General features: G+C 45.5%; 1 protein-coding gene across 3 annotated transcripts; it reads right to left on the bottom strand.

Annotated features, from left to right (window-relative positions):
* Positions 1-850: 850 nt before the first annotated feature.
* On the bottom strand, positions 851-20,211 carry STMN1 (stathmin 1). Of its 3 annotated transcripts, none has more exons than XM_085647794.1 (5): positions 20,017-20,211; positions 15,566-15,626; positions 14,052-14,239; positions 2,768-2,959; positions 851-1,299 (listed from the first exon to the last, which is right to left on the bottom strand). In XM_085647794.1, the coding sequence occupies exons 2-5, from the start codon at positions 15,576-15,578 to the stop codon at positions 1,240-1,242; spliced, it is 453 nt and encodes a 150-aa protein (XP_085503920.1). In that variant the 5' UTR covers positions 15,579-15,626; positions 20,017-20,211; the 3' UTR covers positions 851-1,239. The 3 variants fall into 3 exon arrangements, with proteins under 3 accessions (XP_085503920.1, XP_085503921.1, XP_085503922.1); XM_085647795.1 differs by having other exon boundaries at positions 19,743-20,035; XM_085647796.1 differs by lacking the exon at positions 20,017-20,211 and adding an exon at positions 16,311-18,084.
* Between the last annotated feature and the right edge of the window lie 659 nt (positions 20,212-20,870).

Raw genomic sequence — 20,870 nt, 5'->3', positions numbered from 1 at the left:
GGTCAACAATCTGCCATTACCTTGAAGCCTTTGTAATTTGCTTAAAGAGCCGTGCAACAAAACCCTTGCCCTTCGACAAAGGCCAAGATGACTGACCCACTTCTAGAACCTAGAGGAGGTCGAGAGTACCGCTTGGTACTAAAGGGAACGATTCACATTAGATTGCACCATAAAGCAGCTTTCACGTGTTGAGGGGAAAGTTGAAGATGCAGACTTTTCATTCAAAAGGGATACGAAACCACTCCCTTTTCAGAGTTTAAAGAGTGAGGCAGAGGTCACTTAGGTATCAGGCCAGTGTGTGTATAAAAACCTCACCACAAAATGCAATTTCATATATTGTGTCACACTGAAGAAAAGATGAGACTGAAAACTTTACGACGGACTGGATTCGGAAAGGACGTTTGTGAGGAGATAAATGCCAGACAGGAACAGCAAGTGAGCAGAATGGAAGAGGATTATCCGTATAATTACAGTTGAAAATCTGGAACAGTCAACATTGGCTAGGCTCCAGGAAGCATGCAGGGGATATAATGCCAGCAAGCCGAACTGTTTAAGGTGGTGTGTATTTACCAGTCACCGGACAAAGAATCGGCCATATTTGTCAATATCTCAGAAATCCCAAAGGTCCCTTTCATTTCTTGTAGATCTCATGAGAAACTGGTACAGATCCATGTAAATCAGTCAAGTTGGTCATGGATCAGATCGGAGTCATTTACAAATGCTCCCAAATACCCATGTAGCAAACACAAAACATTGCTACTTAAGCCTACAAAAGTGCCACTTTGCATGTAGCATCACAAAAAATGAAGCCCCGTAACAGTATCTAGACAAAATAGCAGAAACCAACCTAGAACATTATTTTTTTTTATTAGGTCAATACACAAAATTACAATACAATCTTGTGAACTGACATGTAACAGATGCATTACTAACAAAACACTATTCTTTTTTTAAACATGTTCTACAGAGCTGCCATTGTTCCAAGCTAGTACTAAATATACAAGTAGAAAAAAGGTAGAACATGAAAAGCAGAAATAGCTACATCAGCAAGGCCATAAGAACACTTCAGGAAGGACGACACCTGCTAGATCCCCAGTTAGCGCTTCACAGCACAAGTGCAAATTGTACTACAAGCCCTACATTACAGCATCTAATTGGGAAGGAAAAAAAAAAAACTGGCCGACAGGTAAAAAAAGAAAAATGAACAGTCTTTGGATATTGGAGTGCACCACTTAACACTCAGTTCTCCGGAACATCTTTGATCTCCTTGCTTTTTCGAATCTCTTCCAGTTTCTTATCCTAAAAGGGAAAAGAAAATTAGATTGAGATTGAAGTTTGCAAGACAAGTTATCGTTATGCAGCGCACGTAACCATGGATCAAAGATTTCACATTTATCTGGAAAAACAACTGTCTACACATTAATAACATTCAGCGCAATGGCTGGTAAACTTACTCTGGCCAATCAATTAGTCAGGTGCTAGAGACCTCACTAGAAAGTAAGACCTCGTTATCTCATACAGGTTACAGCCAAGTAGTTTTTAGATAGCCCGCTGGCTATCTACAACCAGAAACAAGGAGATTAAGACCAGAAAGCAAGGTATACAAAGTCAATTAAGCAAATCATGTAGCCTTTTGGTTATTTGACTGCTGAAAATTTTTTTTTGCCAGACATTGATTGGTCAGTGCTTCACGGTATGGATGTGGCCGTAACATAGGGGCTCTGCTCACCAAAGTTACAAGCATCCAGTTATTGAAGGGGCAGCCATGTGGCCAGCTCAAATTACAGGCGGTGGTTATAGCCCATGAACCGTGTCCACCAAGAGCACCATTTCATAATATTATGGTTAAATTAGTGGGATTTAATACATAGTTAACCGTTCCGTATTTAGAAGACTTATTATACCCTGCAGGAGATGCCAGGGCTGGCACATAAGATTTATAGGGAGCTTTCCACTTAAATAACCAAGTACACTTCTTTAAAACTTGCCCGAGAGCTGTAAACCCTTAAAGCTGACCGGTGAATTTACCATGTGATCAGAAGCCAAAAGCGCTTTTCAGCAACTTGCCACTGGCACCAGTAAAGTCAACTAACTACACACCAATATGCCAGTGGGCAAAAACCAAAGGCAACCTTCAGATGGAAACCCCTCCATATCCCTTAATGAATTAGCAGGGACACACCGACCAAGATGCAATAGAATCCATCTTAAGTCACTTGTCTGGCAGTGCAGTTTCCACAGGGAAACCCCCACCTGTAACTTTGTCACAAGCTTTCTTTTGAAGCACAAACACTACTGCACCCCAGCATCACGTTTTAGGTCAGGAATATTTGGCAATTTTTTCCGTCATGTTTCAGCTTCAAACACAAGTCAAGTGACTTGCCAGGTACCAAGTCCCATATGAGAAGAGACTCGAGAGATGAGCCTTCTCTGCGCAACCCTGAACTGATTTCAAAGTCTCAGTTTCAAGCCATACACAACCGTTAATTTGGTTATAACAAGAGTTGCAAAATGTTTACCATACACCACCAGTTGCCACACACCTTTATATGCAAGACACTTAGCAGTGTTGGGCAACTATGAACCCACCGTTTATTTTTTTGCAAATGGGATAGGACTCTACATTAGTAGTAGAATCGATCCAAGGCTTGTAGTAAAAAGAAAAGTTCACTCTGCTAACAGATGACCTGTACAGAGACCTGTCCCCTTGTACTAATCTCATGTATTGCTCCTCGTTACATGTAACCAAAGTTTGATCTCTACATACCTTTTCTCGCAAACGTTCAAGTTTAGCTTGCATTTGTGCCTCTCGGTTCTCTTTGTTGGCTTCCATTTTGTGTGTCAGTTTTTCCTCTGCCATCTTGCTGAAATTGTTGTTTTCTTCTATTGCTTTCTGAAGTACTTCTTTCTCATGTTCCCGTTTCTCAGCAAGTTGCTTCAAAACTTCAGCTTCGTGAGACTGAAAGAAAATTAGGAGTCAAATGCAGACATTACAGCTGTGACAAAGATCACGATCCAACCAATGCAATTTAAGGATATGCCAGTTTAAGTTAAAAGCAAGCGGTTCACACTATGTAAAATAGTTATAAGAAAATGTAAAAAGAAAAGGCACCTGTTGAAAGAGCAGGAAATTTCGCAGAAAATAGAATGCACTTGAACGGACAAAACAGAATGTAAACGGGTATCTTTTGGATCCTGAAATAGATGGATAGGACCCGAAAGCCTCATCACTTGTAGGATATGTAACCAGATATTTAGAACACTTGTTGCACACGTTTGAGCCCAACACTAGATGGCAGGAGCATGCAGTGCATATACACCTGGTGTATCCAATGATTAGCTCGTGAGCTACTGTTAGCTCTGTTACCTATAAGTAGCTCTATGTACAAACCAACGTACTAAAATGTTATAAGTAAACAAAAATTGAAAAGCATGGAGAACGTATATTTTTAGAACTCATAAGCAGTTTAAAATTGGTTTAATCACCAAAATCTATTTCAAGATGAGTGACAAATCATGGAGCCTTACTTCCAAGTATTACCTCAGTGCCAGGGCCATTGAAACTATGGCTTTTATGTATTACGCACGTCGAGTCCTTTCACATTGAAAAAGCCTTTTCTAGGTTACTGCTGGCAACTATGCCCGATGAACTAAGGTGATCACTGCTGGTAGTCGTGCATACGGTCCCCACTATTTCATCCTGTCCGATGTGGTCGCTTTTGCGACACTAATTAGTAGCATGGGATGATTTATTTAATGAAAGTAGCTCATTATAGAAAAGGTTGGAGACTACTGATATAGAGCTACACAAGACAAACAACTGGTTTATTACGAAGCTATGTTGCATCATTGCATTCATATGTTTTTTGCAATTTTTCCATTGAGCCAACAGCACTTCAATCACTGGTTTTAGAATTTCGAAGGCTGAGCATTCAAAAGACTAATCCACAAGTGTTCAGGCTCACTTCAAAAACATATCACCCTTTGCACTTCAGACATAACTGGTAGCCCTGTCTGCATCCAACATTTGGCACGGTTTACCACCCTGTCCGTGATGCAGGACAACAGCCAATGAGCCGCACTTGAACAATTCAGGAGTGAAAATGCAAAAAAATCCCAAAAACAGCGTTTCAATTGGCGGCAGTGCGGACCGTTTGGAAGTACCAGCACGATTGAAGCAAAAAAAAAAAAAAAAAAAAAAAAAAAAAAAAAAAATGGGCACTGCAATTTGAAAATAAAGGTGTTCCTTGCAGGATGTCACCTTAATTCCCAATACGGTAGATTCTTTCCATATGGCAGATGAACACCGGCCTCCATCTTGTGCAAGCATTCGCCTAGGGGACACAATTTCCTGAACCCTATGAAAGCTAGGTTTAGAACATGAATACTCGTACAGCCACCTTGGTCAGCAGGAGCACTGGGCTGCGGTTTATTGACTCTGCACCATCAATTTAAAAAAAAAAAAAGCAAAGCACAATTAGGCAATCGAGCCTGGTTCCACTAACGTGCTAAGCATTCCTGCAGGGGACGCATCTCAAGTCTTGCATAGGGAACTATGAAAATGCAAGACGCCATCATTCCTAGTAATTGCACGAACACTCAAGCTGGTAAGAAGTGTTGAGGCTGAAACTGAGTCACTACGTTCCGAAATAGTCAGAGTCTGGCTGGAGTTGGCTATGCTACAGCTTTGTGTCTAGGGTAGCTCCTACAAAGTCTTGAGACATGGCAGGTTGGAGAAGGGCCTTGGCCTAGTTTACTGTGAACCCTAATTGGTGAAGGAGTTGGTTTTCTGTGTGGTGCAGGCAACTGTTGTGTGAACTGGCCTTTATAAGCCAGTCGTTTAAATAGGGGGGAAGACCTGAACATGTCTGCTCAGGTGGGCTGCGACTACTGCCAAGCATTTTGTGAACACCCTGGGAGCAGTTGTCACTCCAAAGGGTAGTACCATGAATGGATAATGCTGGCCTGCTATCACAAACCGGAGGTATTTGCGGTGGGCAGAGTATTGGTATATGAAAATAAGCGTCCTTTAGATCCAGAATGGATAAAGTAGCCATGCTGAAGGAGAGTAAGCACTTGTAGTGTCACCATGTGAAAAAGATCGGATTGAACATGGGAGTTCTCGGAGGTCCAATATGGGCCCGAGAGAGCTGTCCTGTTTAGGAATTAGAAATTTGAGGGAGTACACTCCTGTTCCTGGATATTGGAAAGGGACTGGGTCTATTGCACATTTTTGCAATAACGAAAACTTGTTTTAGAAGCGCAAGATGTTCTTGTGACAGGAGGTGTTGTGACCTTGGAGAAATATTGGGTGGAGTACTTGTAAGTTCCAGGAAATAACCAGACTTGGTCATTTGTAGAACCCGTTTGTCAGGTGTAATTGTATTCCAAATGGGTAAAAATTGAAACGTCCGACAGGAGTGGAATGATATGGGGTATGGGAAATAAGTCAGTTTGTTGTTGGCGGGCGTGTGCATGTTGAATTACCTCTGCCTCTCCGCGGTGGTATTTCCTCTATATACTACTCGAAAATAACCTCTTGAAGAGGAGGAGGCATTTATCTGAAGATGTTTTTGGAGCCACCCCAGTAAAATGAGCAGCGAAAGAAGCCTCTGTTCTAAAGGTGCTTGTAAGTCCCCCATGGACTTAGCAAGCTGTCTTTTGTCATCTTTTCCAAAGATGCATCAACAGCTGGGCCAAAGATGTTGCGTACCAAAATGTTGATTAAGACTAGAGGCTTGCACCTCAGGTTTACACCCAGAAATCCTAAACCAAGCATGCCTACGGAGCAGTACACTAATGTTCACAGCCCGAGCCGCATTATCTACCTGATTTAAAGCACATATGATCGAGGTATTGGTTATTAATGTACCCTCTTAAATAAGGTCGCTGGCTTTAGCTTTATGCTCATTAGGAAGGAACTCCACGAGCTTCTGGACTTCATCAGAATGAGTCCGATCATATGATGCCAGTAATGCCTGGGCATTAGCAATGCGCCAATTAATCGCTTGTGATGCTATCCGTTTACTGGAAGCATCCAATAATTTGGACTCCATCAGGAGGCGGGGCATCACCTGTGGTTTGGGAGCTAGCCCTCAAACTACCAAAGAGTCTAAAAGTTAACTGCCCTTTGATGTAGACTAGGTCATTGGGTGCAGCCCTGCATTTCTCCTCTACCCTGGGAGTGATGATCCTAGCTTTGACAGTCTTGAAAGATACCCTCAGTATGTTTAAGCAGGGCCTTTAACATCGGTACGGTTTTATTTAAAGTTAATACCTCTTGTTCAGTTCACCTCTGCTCCCCAGCCATAAGTGACTACACTACTTGTTATCAGGCCCTGCCATCCACACCCGGATAATGTAAAATAAACAGCCTCCCCTTGAGAGAAAGTGCCATCTTTCTTGCATGGTATGCCCCCACTTTTTGCTGAATGTACGGAGTGTGCCCTGGACTCCTGCCAATCAGGTGCCCAGGGCCTATGTTCCTTCCCTAAAACCTAAATCCCCAATTGGCAAACCCTGGCCACACGTCAGCCCCTGGTAAATAGTACCTTCGGTACCCAGGGCCTTGTGACCAGGGAAGGCCTCTAAGGGCTGCAGCACTTATTGCGCCACCCTTAGAGGCCCTGTACCCCAACACAAACACACTGCCCTTGCAGGCTGAATGTCTGGGTACAAGACAAAACAAAGTCGACATGACACCTGTGTGCCATGCCCACAACCAACACTGCCCTGGCATCCATCAGCCAACCCTCTAGCTTGGTGCCCATGCCAGTGGTGTGGGCATAGGAGCACGAGCCCTGTGCCCCTACAGAACCCAGGTCCATTCCTGGGCAGTTAGTGCAGTGCTGCCATTTAAAAGTGTATGGTGCTGAGAGCTCGTCAAACACAAACTCCACAGCACCATAATGGCAAGACTGAAGTTTGGTATCAAACTTCTCAGCACATTAAACCCGCACTGATGCCAGTGTGGGATTTAATGTACAAAGCACCACAGAGGGCATTTTAGAGATTCCCCCTGAAACCTAACCTACAATCCACGTCTGGTCTGAGAGGCTGCCACACAGCAGACACGTTGCTGAACCCCCGCTCTCCTGGGCCTGTAACAATGCACATCCTGGGCGAGGTGCTAGGTCTCCTCCCCCAGGATGGGCAGGGGGAAACTTCAAAGGCATGCCGCCTTTGTGAGCTTCTCCAGGCCACTTGCTGTACTCAGCAACTGGCCCACACCGGTTCTAAACCCCCCCCCCCCTCCCCGGCAGGAAGACTGGCTGGAAACCCCAATTAAGGACAGGCGATGTGCCAGGCTCTGCCAACCCCAATCAGGTAGGAGAGGTGAAGCACATCTCTGGGCTCTTGCCATCTTGAAGATGGGAAGCCCTGCCCAATCAGGACTAGGATACTGCCCCCTCTCACTGGAGTGGCATTAAGGGCAGGGACCCATTGGTCCCTGCTTTTTACCTACCTGTAACGCCCCTAAATCTAGTATTTAGGGGCACTCTGAACCTTCCTTAGATTCCAGAATCTGAAAAAGCAAAGAAGAGCAAGAAGAAAGAAGACCTGCCGTGCAGCTGCTAAGAGGAAGACACCAAGTGCTTTGGCCCCAGCCCTACCGGACTGTCGACCCTCGAACCTTCTCCTGCCAAGTCCCGGCACCTCTTGTGGCCAGCAACCTCACAAACCCTGGAGGACCTGGAAACCTTGTGACTGAACATCTGGGATTCCCATGAGCAGTGGCTCTGCTCAAAGCAAGTTTTCAACCCCTGGCATCAGCCTGGAACCGCGAACCCACCAAGCCTGGCCTGTGCCAGAGTGGACAAAGACCCCAAGGACGATCCCCCCCCCCCCCCCCCCCCCAACTGACCCCGAATCTGGCACCCAAGGACTCACCTTGACACTCCAGACACCTGCAGCCTCAGAACCAGGGACCCCCCCACCGCGATCAACAGAGGGTAAGATTTCCCAACACCAAAAGGCACCCCTGCACCCGGCGCTCTGGGTTATTGGCTTTTGGGTAAGTACTCGAATGCCAGTCAAGTAGTTACCCAAAAGCCGATAACCCAATTTCCTTCCATAGGGTAACTGACAATTTCTTTCAAGTGTGGAGTTTCTCAAACTTAAACTATTCACCTAAAATCAACCCAGTAACGAAAAAGAAAACACTCACCTGCTATTAGGAGAGATCCTAGAGCTGGATCTTGGTGCCCAGTACGGACCCTGAAAAGTATTCACAACCGTACTTACCACTAACCCATTTTCTTCCATAGAAAATCATTGACTGTTTTTGTGTGAAATTTCTTCTAAGTGTCAAATTTTGCAAACTAAAAATATTCTTTAAAAATCGTACCAACTGTGAAAACGTAATTACTTACAAGTTTTAGATAGAGGTCCCAGTACTGAGCCTAGGAGCCCAGTACTGGATTACAAAAGTAACGAGAACATACTATACCTGTAACTTGAATTTTCTCCCATAGGGAATCATTGACTGTTTTTCTATGAAATTTCTTTAAGTGTCAACTTTTAAAATAGCAAAATATTGCCTAAAAATCACAACGGTAACTAAGTCGACTTTAATCACTAGTTTAAGAATGGTCCCAGGACTGAATCTAGGATCCAGTCCTGGAGTTAGAAAATAAATCCTGCAAGTAATCTATTGCAAATAACTTCACTTCCATTGAGCTCAATTGCAACAACCTGTAACTATTGGCTATGCCAATGCTTGTTTATATAAGCCATTAGCCTAGAGTTCAGTTCGAGTGTGTGAGACCATTTACTGACGAGTGTGTACAACAAATGCTTTACACTGTCCTCCGATACTTCCTTACTGCTCGACCAAGCTACCACTTTAGAGAGTAAGGTTATATCTAACTTTAGCCTCTGCCAAACCTCTGGGGACTGTGGACTCTGTACACACAGTACCTATTTGGGAACAGTATATACAGAGGCACTTTCTCACATCCCTTAACTTTAAAAGGATTAGGACCTTGTGCTCATTTAAAAAGCAACTCATGGCAGCGAGTTTGTCTGAAGGTGTCTAGGAGCTACTGCTAGATCATGATAAGACTGGTTGGAGACATCTGCGCCAGACTTAAGTTTCTGATTTGCCATCTTAAATCAGGCTGGTTTCATCAGTCATTGTAGTGTTCGTCTCCAGGAGCCCCTCGCTGTTAAACAAGATCAAATATTTTCTAATTTGACTGAAGATCCACAAGGTCATTTTACAAATTAAAATAAGTAGGGCTACAAATGCCCAACTGCCCTACAAATTGGTTAGTCTGAAGAAAGTGAGTCTGGTGGAGGGAAGAAAAAAAATCCACACATTGGGAACGGATGGAAGAGAGAAAAAAAAGCAGATGCTGTCTGAATGACTTGTAGGTAATGCAGGAGAAATATCGAAAGCAGCATTAATATACTGGAAATAAGTTTAACAGAATTCTAGCTCAGTGAAAAACTGGTATTCGTGTCCCAAAAGAAATCCTCAGGCAAATGCTACACAAACACTGACAGAATAAAACGCATATAGATTTCTGGGATAAAAGCTGAAAAAAAGATCTTCCTGTTGCCATGTCATTTTGAAATGGTGGAAAACTAAAGTGAAACCGAAAAGGAAACAGATTTAAACACGGATAATTCCACCCACAAAAAAGTGCCAGCACAAGAACTGCACAAAAAAAAATGAATGCAGTAGTTATTAAACTTCAAAAAACCAACAGGTTTCCAAGGACACCATCTGAAATTTAAAGTCCACAGAAGATTAGAACTCTTCTGCGGAGAGGAAGAGGTGGAAGCACTGGTGAGGCAAAATATTTTACATTCCTAGTCGTAAGATGACGTAATGTAGCGGTGCTTAAAGGACTAGCTTAACCAGACTGGTTGTACAGTAAGAAAGCGGAAACTAAACGTAGAGATCAAATCCCACCATTCTATAATGTCAGAGGGCAAGCCTGAAGCAAGACCCCCTCGCTTGTCTCAGCTTAGGTTTTGCAGTGCTGCAGCACATTGTCATTAGTCGATATAATCCTGTGTAAGACCTTAGCAAAACAAAGGACCACGACCGAAGACTCCGGTATGTGTCACATCCTTGGCAAGAAAAAATAAACACACAAAACCCTGCCTCACCCAAACATGTATTAAAACTGTCAAACATGTACTATACTCCTGTCAGGGGATAATCAACGCCCCCCTCCCCCAATATTGTTACCATCCTTATGTTTAACGCATTGCAAAACAGGTGCGTCTGTAGAACGCAAATGTGAGCCTAGCAGTTTTACACTTCAACTCAATAGGAGAAAACTGAAGTGAGACCACATTGAGATACAAGTAAACATTACCCCATATACTTGCCTGTATTCCCTGCCTAATGTCCATTAATGGTGTCAAATTTGTATTCCGGCGATAAATAGCAACTCCAGTAGGACAGAACCATCAAAGGTTCCAACCAGTGGTCCTGCATGTCTACACTACTCTAGGTTGTACCAACTGAGAAGAAGTGCTACATTTCCAAAGCAAAGCATACGCCACTGAAAATTTAAACCTATTCAGAGGTCTGAGGAATCTAACCGCGGTAAATCCAGATACCTACTATATCTGTGATCAAGCCCCCCGAATTGTAATGCACCTCGACCAGCAGAATGCCTAATCTAAATAAGTGTTGAATGCACCCAAGCACAGACAAAGATGCAGTGAAGAGAACATCTCATCCTCTTTAGGTCTCGCCTAGCGTTGCTGCTCACATGCGCAGCTTGCTCGGCGAGATTTATTGCAGAGGAGTACTTTCTGAAAAGGGCTTGAAGCCCTGCCCCCTTATTCCCATTGGCTTGCATCACAGTTTACGTTAAACAGTGGGCTGCCATTGGAAATAAGGTTTCCAGGGTGCCTCCTTTACGCTTTTTGGGCCGGGCCAGCCCACCCGGACTGACTCGCCTGCATTACAGCTGTCGTGACGAAGTTTCTTATCAGAAGCTACGTCATGCTTCCTTGCACGTGGCAGTCCAACTCTCCGATTGGGTGCTGTAAGAAACAGTCACCGCCGCTAGTCAGTGCTTTGTTTTTGAGCCCCGGCAGTGCTTGGAGGATGGGCTTTCCTGAATACACTGTACTTTCAAGTCTTTAATGTCAATTACAGAGTGGCCCCACGCCTTTTAATGGCAGTGACTTGGGGGCTGCAGATTACTACTCTGTTTAAACACCGCCACTCGCAGTCCTGTGTCTCCAATCCTACAGCTTTGTTGCACTTTTTAAAATAGGTTGCCTTAAAAGCACACGTTGAAGTCACTATTCAGCTACAGTTCAAAGCACATTTCTTTGCCTGAAGTTCTGCTGTCCATTGTGGCAGGCAGCAGTAGCCCATCACAGAGCTCGCGCCTCAGCAGTAGAGATTACAGGACGGAGGGGAAGCTCTGACCGAAGCTTCAAAAGTCTCCTACCGCCCACATCTCCCTCACTCTCTGCACACACCCCATGAGTGTCTCACCTTTCCCCCATCCTTTCTAACTAACCCCACAACCTTGATGGCCGAATCCCCCCCGAGTTACGTGCCTCGCACATACATTTCCCCTACAGGCTCCCCATGCTAGTCATCTCACTTTAGTTCCTTGCTCGCCCCAGACCCCTCTCCCCAAACCCATCGCCTCATGTCTCACTGCACCCTACTCCCTTAGAGCCTCTGCAACCCAAACCCCATCACCTCGTAAAGCTCATGCTGTCGCACACATCAAATCTCACTTTAGCTCCCTACCACCCTTGTGCTCTCGAACAGGTCTTTCATACGTACCATCTCTAGTATCTCATCCTACCTCCCTCGGATGCTCCACCCTGCCTCCACCTTCTCATGACATCACACTAGCTCCCTGACACACCCTGTCCCCTCACACATCACATCTCCCACTAGCCCTCCCTCACACATCACATCTCAGACCAGCTACCTCACTCCTGCCCCCTCACATCTCACCCTTTATGATCCCTTCACCACCATGCCCTCTCCACACACCCTTCACATGCGACACATCTCCCCCCTGAGCCGCCTCCCACTCTTCTCGCTCAAGGCCCCATCATTCCCTTCCTCCACACAGAAACCCAGAGATAGAGGTAACAACCTTCCAGATGGAGTGATGAAGCAAAAGAGGGAAGGAATATACTGGCAGCGGAGAGGAATTTAAGGCTCAAGCAGCTGGGCCCTCTGCCTGCGGGGGTTAGGGGGCAGGAGAGAGCAGGGGGCATCCATGTCTTACCCTGCCCTCCCTCCTCCACCCCACCGTTCCCCCCCTCCCTCAAGTGCTGCATGGGGCGCAACAACAACAGCTTGTTTTAAAGATGCACTGAGTACTTTATTTTTGTTGTGCGTTTTTTCGTATTTAAGATTGTGTGCCTCGCTTTGTATTAAACAGCTGAACCCAAATACTTTAGTTTTGTTCGGGGTTGTTTTTCTGTGCAGTGTTTTGTACTTATTTAATGTGGCTGGCTTAAGGCAAGCACATGACTATTTGAAAGGGCTTCAGCTCCTTGTTATCGCGGGCTTTCTGGGCACGCAGAAACTTTCAGTTGGTGTCTGCTTTCGCGTCTGTTTTCTTGTTACAGGGGTTATCGCAGATCTCCTCACAAAACTGCATCTCTTCCTCACACTATAAGCACAGTACCTCTCCACTTTACACTATGCGCCTTTCATACATACCACTCACATGCGTCTCACTTTGCCTCCATCCTATCGCCTTTCTAACCAACCCCACAACCTTGATGGTGGACTCCCCGAGTTACGTGCCTCATGCTCACACATTTCCCCTACACGCCCCCACGCCAGTCATCTCACCTTTAGTTCCTTGCCCGCCCCAGGCCCCTCTCCCCAAACCCATCGCCTCATGTCACACACTGCACCCTACTCCCCGCATCCAGCCTCTGCACCCTGAACCCATCACCTCGCAAAGCTTGCGCTGTCGCACACATCACATCTCACTTTAGCTCCCTACCTCCCTCGTGCTCTCGAACAGGTCCTTCATACGTCCCATCTCACTCTAGCCTGTCACTTCTCATCCTACCTCCCTTGGACTCCCCACCCTGCCCCCACCTTCACATATCTCACTAGGACGCTCACACACCCCAGCCCCCAACATGTCACATCTCACTAGCTCCCTCAGACACCCCTGGCCCCCTCACACCTCAGACCAGCTGCCTCACACTCCTGTCCCCTAACATTTCACATCTCCCACTAGCTCCCTCACATCTCGCCCTTGTTTATAATCCCTTCACCGCCGTGCCCTCTCCACACACCCTTCACATCACATGTGACATATTTCCACCTGAGCCGCCTCCTGCTCCTCTCCCTCAAGGCCCCATCATTCCCTCACACCCCCCTCCACACACAGAAACCCAGAGATGGAGGGAACAATCTTCCAGATGGGGAAGACGGAGCAAGAGGAAGGAATTACTGGCAGAGGAGAGGAAGGCTCAGGCAGCTGGGCCCTCTGCCAACAGGGGCAGGAGAGAGCGACCATAGAGGGGTGAAGGGGGGGTGGGGGGTATACTTGGAAAAGAGAGAAGTCAGTCAGCAGGGCCTGGTGCAGAGGCTCACAGTGGGAGAGAGGCAACAACATTTGAGGGGTTAGGTGTGGGGAGGGGAAGAAACAAGGAAAAATAAAGGGAAAGAAGCATTTGCATTGCAATAGGTCTGTCATTTACGCGAGTGAGCTATTGGCATTGTAAATGACAATGCCTTTTATTTATGCTTTAAAACAAAAATAAAAAAGGCATCATTTGCAATGTCAATAGCTCAAACTTGCGTAAATGCCAGACGTATTCATTGCAAATGCTGGTTAGTTGCTCAGGCAGCTTACACTCCCCAAATTTAAAGGTAAAAATTGTGTGTGTGTGTAAAACCAATAAGCACCACTGGTGACCACAACAACCAATGCAAGTGCAAATCGTCAGGACCATGTATTAAGGAATCAGTCAAACATTTAAAGAGAGCGAGGTGTGCTTTTCCATTCCCCTTTTAATCTGCCAATGAAATCTGTTGCACTGCTGAAAAGATACAATTCCTTTAAAGCCTCCAGAGTTACCTTGCGCCTCTCTTCAGCAGCTTCCAACTTTTTCTGAATTTCTTCCAGAGAAAGATCCTTTTTCTTTGGAGGGGACAGCAGATGGTCTGCACCACCACCTGCCTTTGCAGCAGCTGCCGCCTTGTCAGTGAGAATAACCTCAAAAGACTGTCCAGAAGCACGTTTGTCTAGTTCCTTTACGTGAATATCTGAAATGAAAACAAACAGTGCTGTTCATATTAGACACCATGGAAAAAGTCTTAAAGATCCTCGCATAAGAAGCGATTTTCAAATTAAAGGCTGCGCCGATTAGGACTTAATTCTTTGAACCAGTTTTGTAGAGAAATGCCAGGCTACAGACGTCCCATTTCCCTTCTTCCTGCAAGACTACATATCCCAGTACGATCTCCTTCAGCATTAAAACGGTCTTGTTCCCTCATGCATGCGATTGAAAAGTGTCCTGCCCGACAGAACCAGAGACTGGGCAGAATAACCACAGAGGCTCGATTGCAGCACTTTTGAAATCCCTAAACATGACGCAAGACGCCATATGCCAGTTAAGCAGAGGAACACATCAGCAAGGCACGAGTTGGCACCACAAACACTGCAGATAAGGAAAAAGCATTTGGGTGTTGCTGTGTCTACGGACGCATGTGGCTGATGGATCCCAGTCATCATCGTGGTCCTAGGCATCCATGGAATGCTGAGTTCCATCAAACAACCCAGTTTGAGTATAGTGTGCCCACCAACTGCATGCACGACAAAGCAAACACGAGAATTAAAAGTGCGACAATGCTTGCATTAAACTCTTTGGAAGTTTGCCCCTGTGGTGGACTGGGACTTAAAGGACTAAAAAGTTAAAGGCAAAATTGTAGATCAGGATGAACCTCATTGTATCCAGACCACACCTTTGTGTTCAGCCTCAGGTTGCACCTAGGTACACTCCCACCATGACCACAATCATTGGTGCCATTTCTGTCAAACAAAATCTGTATCTCCAGTTCCCATAATCGGATTTGCCACTTTATTTTGCTAATTCGGGTTGGGGTGTTTGTTTGGGATTTCGACACCACATACACACTACTTGTTGCACCAAATTAAACTTGACAGGTCGGTGCCATAACTAGCAGGGGTAGATCTCAGGTTTATTTAATGAGCTCACTCACCCCGACAAGTTTTATGATTATTCCTCGAAGTTGGTAGCTACCCACCTCAAATTACAAGACAATCTTACAAGAGATCACGGGTGGAACACAAAAACAGATGAGATATTTGTACCAATGAGTGTCATGTAGTTGGGGAGCCTGTCCCATTTGTGCAGAAACAATTGGGACAGGTCGTGACTTCAGTCTAACATACATGAGTTTATGTTACACTGTTGAGGAACACGAGCGGGCACAAATTGGAGTTCTGAGATTTTTGAAGAGCTTTATCTATAATGTATTAAATGTATTTAAATAAAGCTATATCTCAACTGTTGGGGACAATGCACAGCTGTTGAGGAACAGGATGTGTTGTGGCATTTCCTTACTCACCAGAACTGGCCATGACGACAAAACAGGTGCAGGTCTAAAATAAATCCAGTATCTGAAGACCCTAAAATAAAAAAAAAAAATATATATATATATATATATATATACACATATCAAGATACATTTGTTTGACATCAAATCAGGCTTCACACCAACCTCCATTTCTCTTAATCACCTACAACTCTAAAGTGGAACTATACTTTAATGCCTGCATTCAAGATGTAGCTTCCAGTTGAAGTGCCCATTAAAAACGTCCTTCACACATCCAGCAATTGTCTCAAACTTGGGGTGGGGCTGGGGAGTGTGTAGGCTTTACCGATTCACTGATCCGGGAACCCACTGACTTTGCAATGGTAGGTCTGGGTGAAAAGGGGGACAGCAAGAGACACGAACAGATTCTCAAACCTCCCACTTAACCTACATTTCTTTTTTTGCAGTGCTAGACCAGCTCCAATGGGCTACTATCATTAAATTAGAGACATAACATGCAAGCCAGTTGCTACTTTATCAAAGCATGTTTTTGCCCTCAAAAAAGTCATTTCTTCATGATCTGTATCAAAAAGTTAAGCCATACATTATGTTCATAATTCTCACTTTTTTTACATATGCATTATTCATTTCATTGATAAAACATTCATGAACATTACCATCCGAATGAAAGATCTTTTCTATAAAGCCACTATAGACCCCCACATACACCCTCTCACATCTATATACATACTCATGCCATACAAATGATCATACCCACCCAAGAACACATACACAATAGTCCTACAAGGACATGGATGTTTTAGCCTTCGTGACTGTTGTGGGCTGGGTGTTTACACAGGTCAATGCACGTTTAGATATTTTCCAAATTAAATCCACCTTCTTCATGACCACTAATGTTTACAATTTTTAGGCGAGTGGTTGGGGTAGATCCAGGAAAGAAGTTTCGTTGTTGAACCACTACTAGATGCGTCAATGTGAAGAGAACGTCATTATTATTTAGGCCTCTCTCCCAGGAGTGCACAGGTCTTTGTTTTGCACCGATAGTGATATTACACTGCAACCGTCTCCCTCCGAACTAGTGTGATTCGTAATAATGTTCTATGGATCCCCCCAAAAATGGTCTGGGGTTTCACCAGAACATGTTTGAATACCTTATCCCGAGTAGTACGATGTTTAGGTCATACTTGGCTCGACCTATTAATAGTATCGGTTGAAGCGATATGAGGAATTATCCGAGTCTCCAATCCTCCTCTGCGGTGCAGCGCATAAACGAACGAAGCCAGCTGTTGTCACCGTGCGACCATTCAAAATCCTGCTTAACGATCACTACTCCCATCTCCCTGCCTGTATTTCCAGTTCTTTGCTACTTAAAGGCTTCCTATAATGACAGGTGCTCTTTAAATTATTGTGCCACACGCAAAAGCTCCGATGGGCACGGGCCCCCGCTGAGTAGCAGCGGTGCTAGAATGAAAGGGGGAACCAGCTGGACTGGATCCCCGGTACGGCAGCCGTTGTTGAGCCAGGAGAAGGGGGGGGGCTGGTACAAACCAAGCAAGCTTCTTGCCAGGATGCTTGCAAGTGTAGATGTACCCAAGTGGTCAATCTGCAAGCGTAATGGGCGCCTTGAAGCCGGTAGTGGCTATAATTGATGGTATAACTTGAGCTTCCTCGTGACACGTGTTCTTCGTGAACTATTGTAAGGGAGCTACCAGATAAAATGTGAATACGCTTTAAAAAGAAAGCATCCCGATACACATTCTTTGAGGAGTATTGTAGGGGCGATATATAGATAGCCTTTTATTCCCAAACCTTTTTTCGCATTCGGGAGCAGCCTCTTCTGTGTGTGGTGAAAGTTTAAAACGTGTATTTGTAAACCGCACGTTCACCTAGAAGAGCATCTTGGCGCTGAATAAGATATTCGTTATCCAACTCAATGGTACTCATTAATAAATTTACATTTTGTTTATCCACGCCCACACTACGCTCCCTACCCCCTGGTGCGCAGCATCGCAGTTCCCATACTTCTTTATGCTCTGTCACCACTGTTCTGTGGGAGACATTTGCTTCAACACGCATAATTTAAAAAAAATAATTTAAAAAAAGTGGACTGTCAAACTGATTTTCATGACTCGGCCCCTTGCAAATCTACCCTCTTTTGAAGCCACACCTTGACCCCGAATTGATGGATTCCCCGAGTAAAAAGTTATTACAACACTGAAGAAAACCGAGCCTCCTGGTGCTGTTCACCAGACCTCATTCTTTGCCTCGGCCCTCGTATCGACTCCACAACCACGGAGGCCGCTCCTTTGCCTTCCTGGCGGCTCGTAATTTGAAGACCCCATGCTCTCTACACCTGGCTGAACAGTCTAATCTTCAAGAAACCGCTGAAGACGTGATTTTGATTTATATTCTCGGCTCTGTTCTCTTCTCAATCGAGCCCAGTAATTTGATCTTCAGTGCTAGGAAGGTGGGGGTGATGCTTTACAAACCCAAACAACGCAGCGTGCTGGCGAGTTGGGCAATCTAGTTGTATTGTGAAGATGTTGTAGAGCTGAGGCGTGGGTGCAAGACAAGACAGTTTCAGAAACCCTCGCCCCCCCCTTTGGGGCAATGGTACGACTACCTCTCCCTAAATGTTCATCTGCGGAACAACAATCTGATTGGTAATACGAACACCCTTCGATTCCAGGGCGGAAGCGTTGAAGACATGGAGCAGCGTTGCGGTCCCGACTCGCACTAGTTTACTCCACGATCGCAATTGTGCCCCATTTACTTCGGGGTTTCAATGGGCAACAGTATTAAAGGCTTTACCAGTGATATGTCTATTAAAACTGCTGCTAAACGCCCCAATTCAAAATGTTTCCCTGCCTTAGGCTAAAGGGATTACAACAAACAAATGATGGACAGAATGCTGACAATGCAGACATTCTCCCCCAGTCAAGAGATCTGGGTTAAATCCATCGTTCTTTTGCCCACTACACCACCCCAGTTTAGACATGGCCATATGCAAATCAGTCTTGACCCTGTGCCTCATGGGAACAGTCCAGCCCGAACTGCCAAGCCATGTCTTCCCTGGACCGGAATCAAGCATCCTAAGACCGGTTTCTGGCTATCAGTCGTCATCAGCCAGGATAGCTTGACTCCAGTGGCGTAGTGAGCACGGGTCCCACGTCTGGGAATACCCATCCCACTTGTTTGTTAGGCTAAAGGGAGGCAGCGGACTAGCAGTGGTCAGACAGTAAGTACGGACGTTCAGCCGGCTAACTCAGCTTCTTTATACTATCCAAGACAGGGCATGCGTGAATCGACAGGATGGGCAATAACAGCCGAATTAAGCCGAAAGTGTTGTCTCCCTTATCAATAACAGCACACGAAGACTATGTGCAGACAAAGCATGTGCAGAGCCATACCCAGTAGTGTCTCTGACGGTGGGCAGATTGGTACGGAGTCTAGCCCACTAGAGCATGCAAGCGATCGTGGGCATGCATACTGGCATAGTCTAAAAAATGCTGCAAAATGGTGACATTTTGCGCTCACCGAGATGCTTGCTGCCAGCATACTACACCCGTGAAACAGTAATATTTAGAACAAAGTTGCGTGCATAGTAGATTCTGGAATTGCTGTGTACTAAAACGACCAAGATACTAGAACCTTTGTGTACGTTTCCACAACCCTGTATGGCGATTAGGCTCTTCGTTAGGTTTGCGATTAGCGTCCGTTTACAAAGCGCGCCATTGTTCACACGCGTCTCCAACACGTGAATAGCGTCCGAGGGGGCGGGCTTACTCAGAGCCGCGCGCACGCGCGCTCCGTCCTGTGCCTCGCGCCCCCTTTGTTGTTCTGGAATCAGCTTTGAGGGTGGGGCGCGCGGGCTCCTCGAGCAACACAAAGCGAACGCGTGCGAGGCCGACCACGCCCACACAAGTGACCGTCCTCCGCCATTGGCTGGCGCTCCGCCTGTCTGCCAAGCGAAGCGCGCGGAGAACCGAGGCGGTTACCCTGGATTCAAACGGAGGAGTGCGCGCGCCTGGGGCATGTATAACAATAAACGTATATGATTTATAAAAGGGGCAAATATGGGGGCGGGGGGTAAATAGATAAAACGGTGGATCGGTACAACACCAAGTACTTGAGAAGGCGCGAAGCCGTACCTCGACCAAGTAGCGATCCCATTCCTTTATCCACTTACCAAAAATGTAATTGAACACAAAAGCAACGACTACCCTTGTGAGGCCTTTCGGAGGACTACCACCGAAAAGGGATCCAAGTCAACCAACGGCAGTTCTTGCATATTTGCACAAGATGTCATTTCAGGTACTGGAGTCACACTCCCTTTAACACAATAGTGGCTCCGTCATTGTGGTACCTCTCTGCCCTCTAATGGTACTCCCAACATTCATCTACTTTCTGTTACTACCCCATGATCCACTCGCAGGATTACCCATGCCTCCCTCCACACTCACCTGCTGCTCCGCTCTGTCTGACTCGCCCTAGCTGCCCGAACCCAACAAAAGCGACAGACAGCGACACGTGACATCCCATTGTCCACCTCCATTGGCTGAAAGGCGTGGCGCGTGCCTCCTAGAGGGGGGCGCGAGACTGGGTGGAGCCAGCCGCCCCATCAACAAGTGACGCTTCAGCAGAATTTTGGGAAGTGTAGTGTCCAACATGTGCAGCCAGGCAGCAGCATTTCATGGAGAGGATAGTGTCAAACCGTTCTAAAAAACTCAAAGGCATGATCTCTCCTTCCTTTTCTAATGTTCTGAGCCCAACATAGAGGCAATGCACAGATACATATTCCTCAGCTCAACGTCATAGAGGTGAAACGAGGGCTCACCTAAAATAATAATAAAACAGTTGTATCGTTTCTAGCAGGGACCCTCCAATATATCGAACTAATAACATGCATTTGAAAAGGAAATTTCAAATTAGGCCAGCAGTTCGTTGTTCTGGCTGCCCTGGTATGTTTTTTTGGGTGCGGGTGACAAGGTTGTAAAGGGTGTGAATATGTGTTACATACATGCCAACATTTTACAACTAGAAAGAGGGAGAATTTAAAAAATGAGTTAGATTTAATTTTCCTCATTAAAGTACATTGAAGCAATTTGCAGGTTTAGGAGGGAGAGACCTACAATAAGCAATTTTTTGGGTTTAAAAATCCTCCCACCTGAATTGTCTGTTGGCATGTATGGACACTGTTACGTTCCTGTATTCTTCCTCACTCGCCCCACCCTCTTCCTTCCCCTTGTTTCTCCCAGCTTGCAAACTGTGAGAAACAAGGGGAAAGGTGCATTAATTGTATTGTATTGTAATTGCA

The sequence above is a fragment of the Triturus cristatus genome, chromosome 3_2, assembly GCF_964204655.1.
Source record: "Triturus cristatus chromosome 3_2, aTriCri1.1, whole genome shotgun sequence".
NCBI classification, from domain to species: Eukaryota; Metazoa; Chordata; class Amphibia; order Caudata; family Salamandridae; genus Triturus; species Triturus cristatus.
Note: the sequence above shows the minus strand (reverse complement) of the source record. Positions and strands in the feature narration are given on the sequence as shown.

Excerpts from the sequence above, each read along its gene's own strand:
- STMN1 (XM_085647794.1), bottom strand. Across the intron at positions 2,960-14,051 it reads CTGCTGAAGAGAGGCGCAAG|TCTCACGAAGCTGAAGTTTT; the intron begins GTAACTCTGGAG and ends ATTTTCTTTCAG. Across the intron at positions 1,300-2,767 it reads TTGAACGTTTGCGAGAAAAG|GATAAGAAACTGGAAGAGAT; the intron begins GTATGTAGAGAT and ends TTTCCCTTTTAG.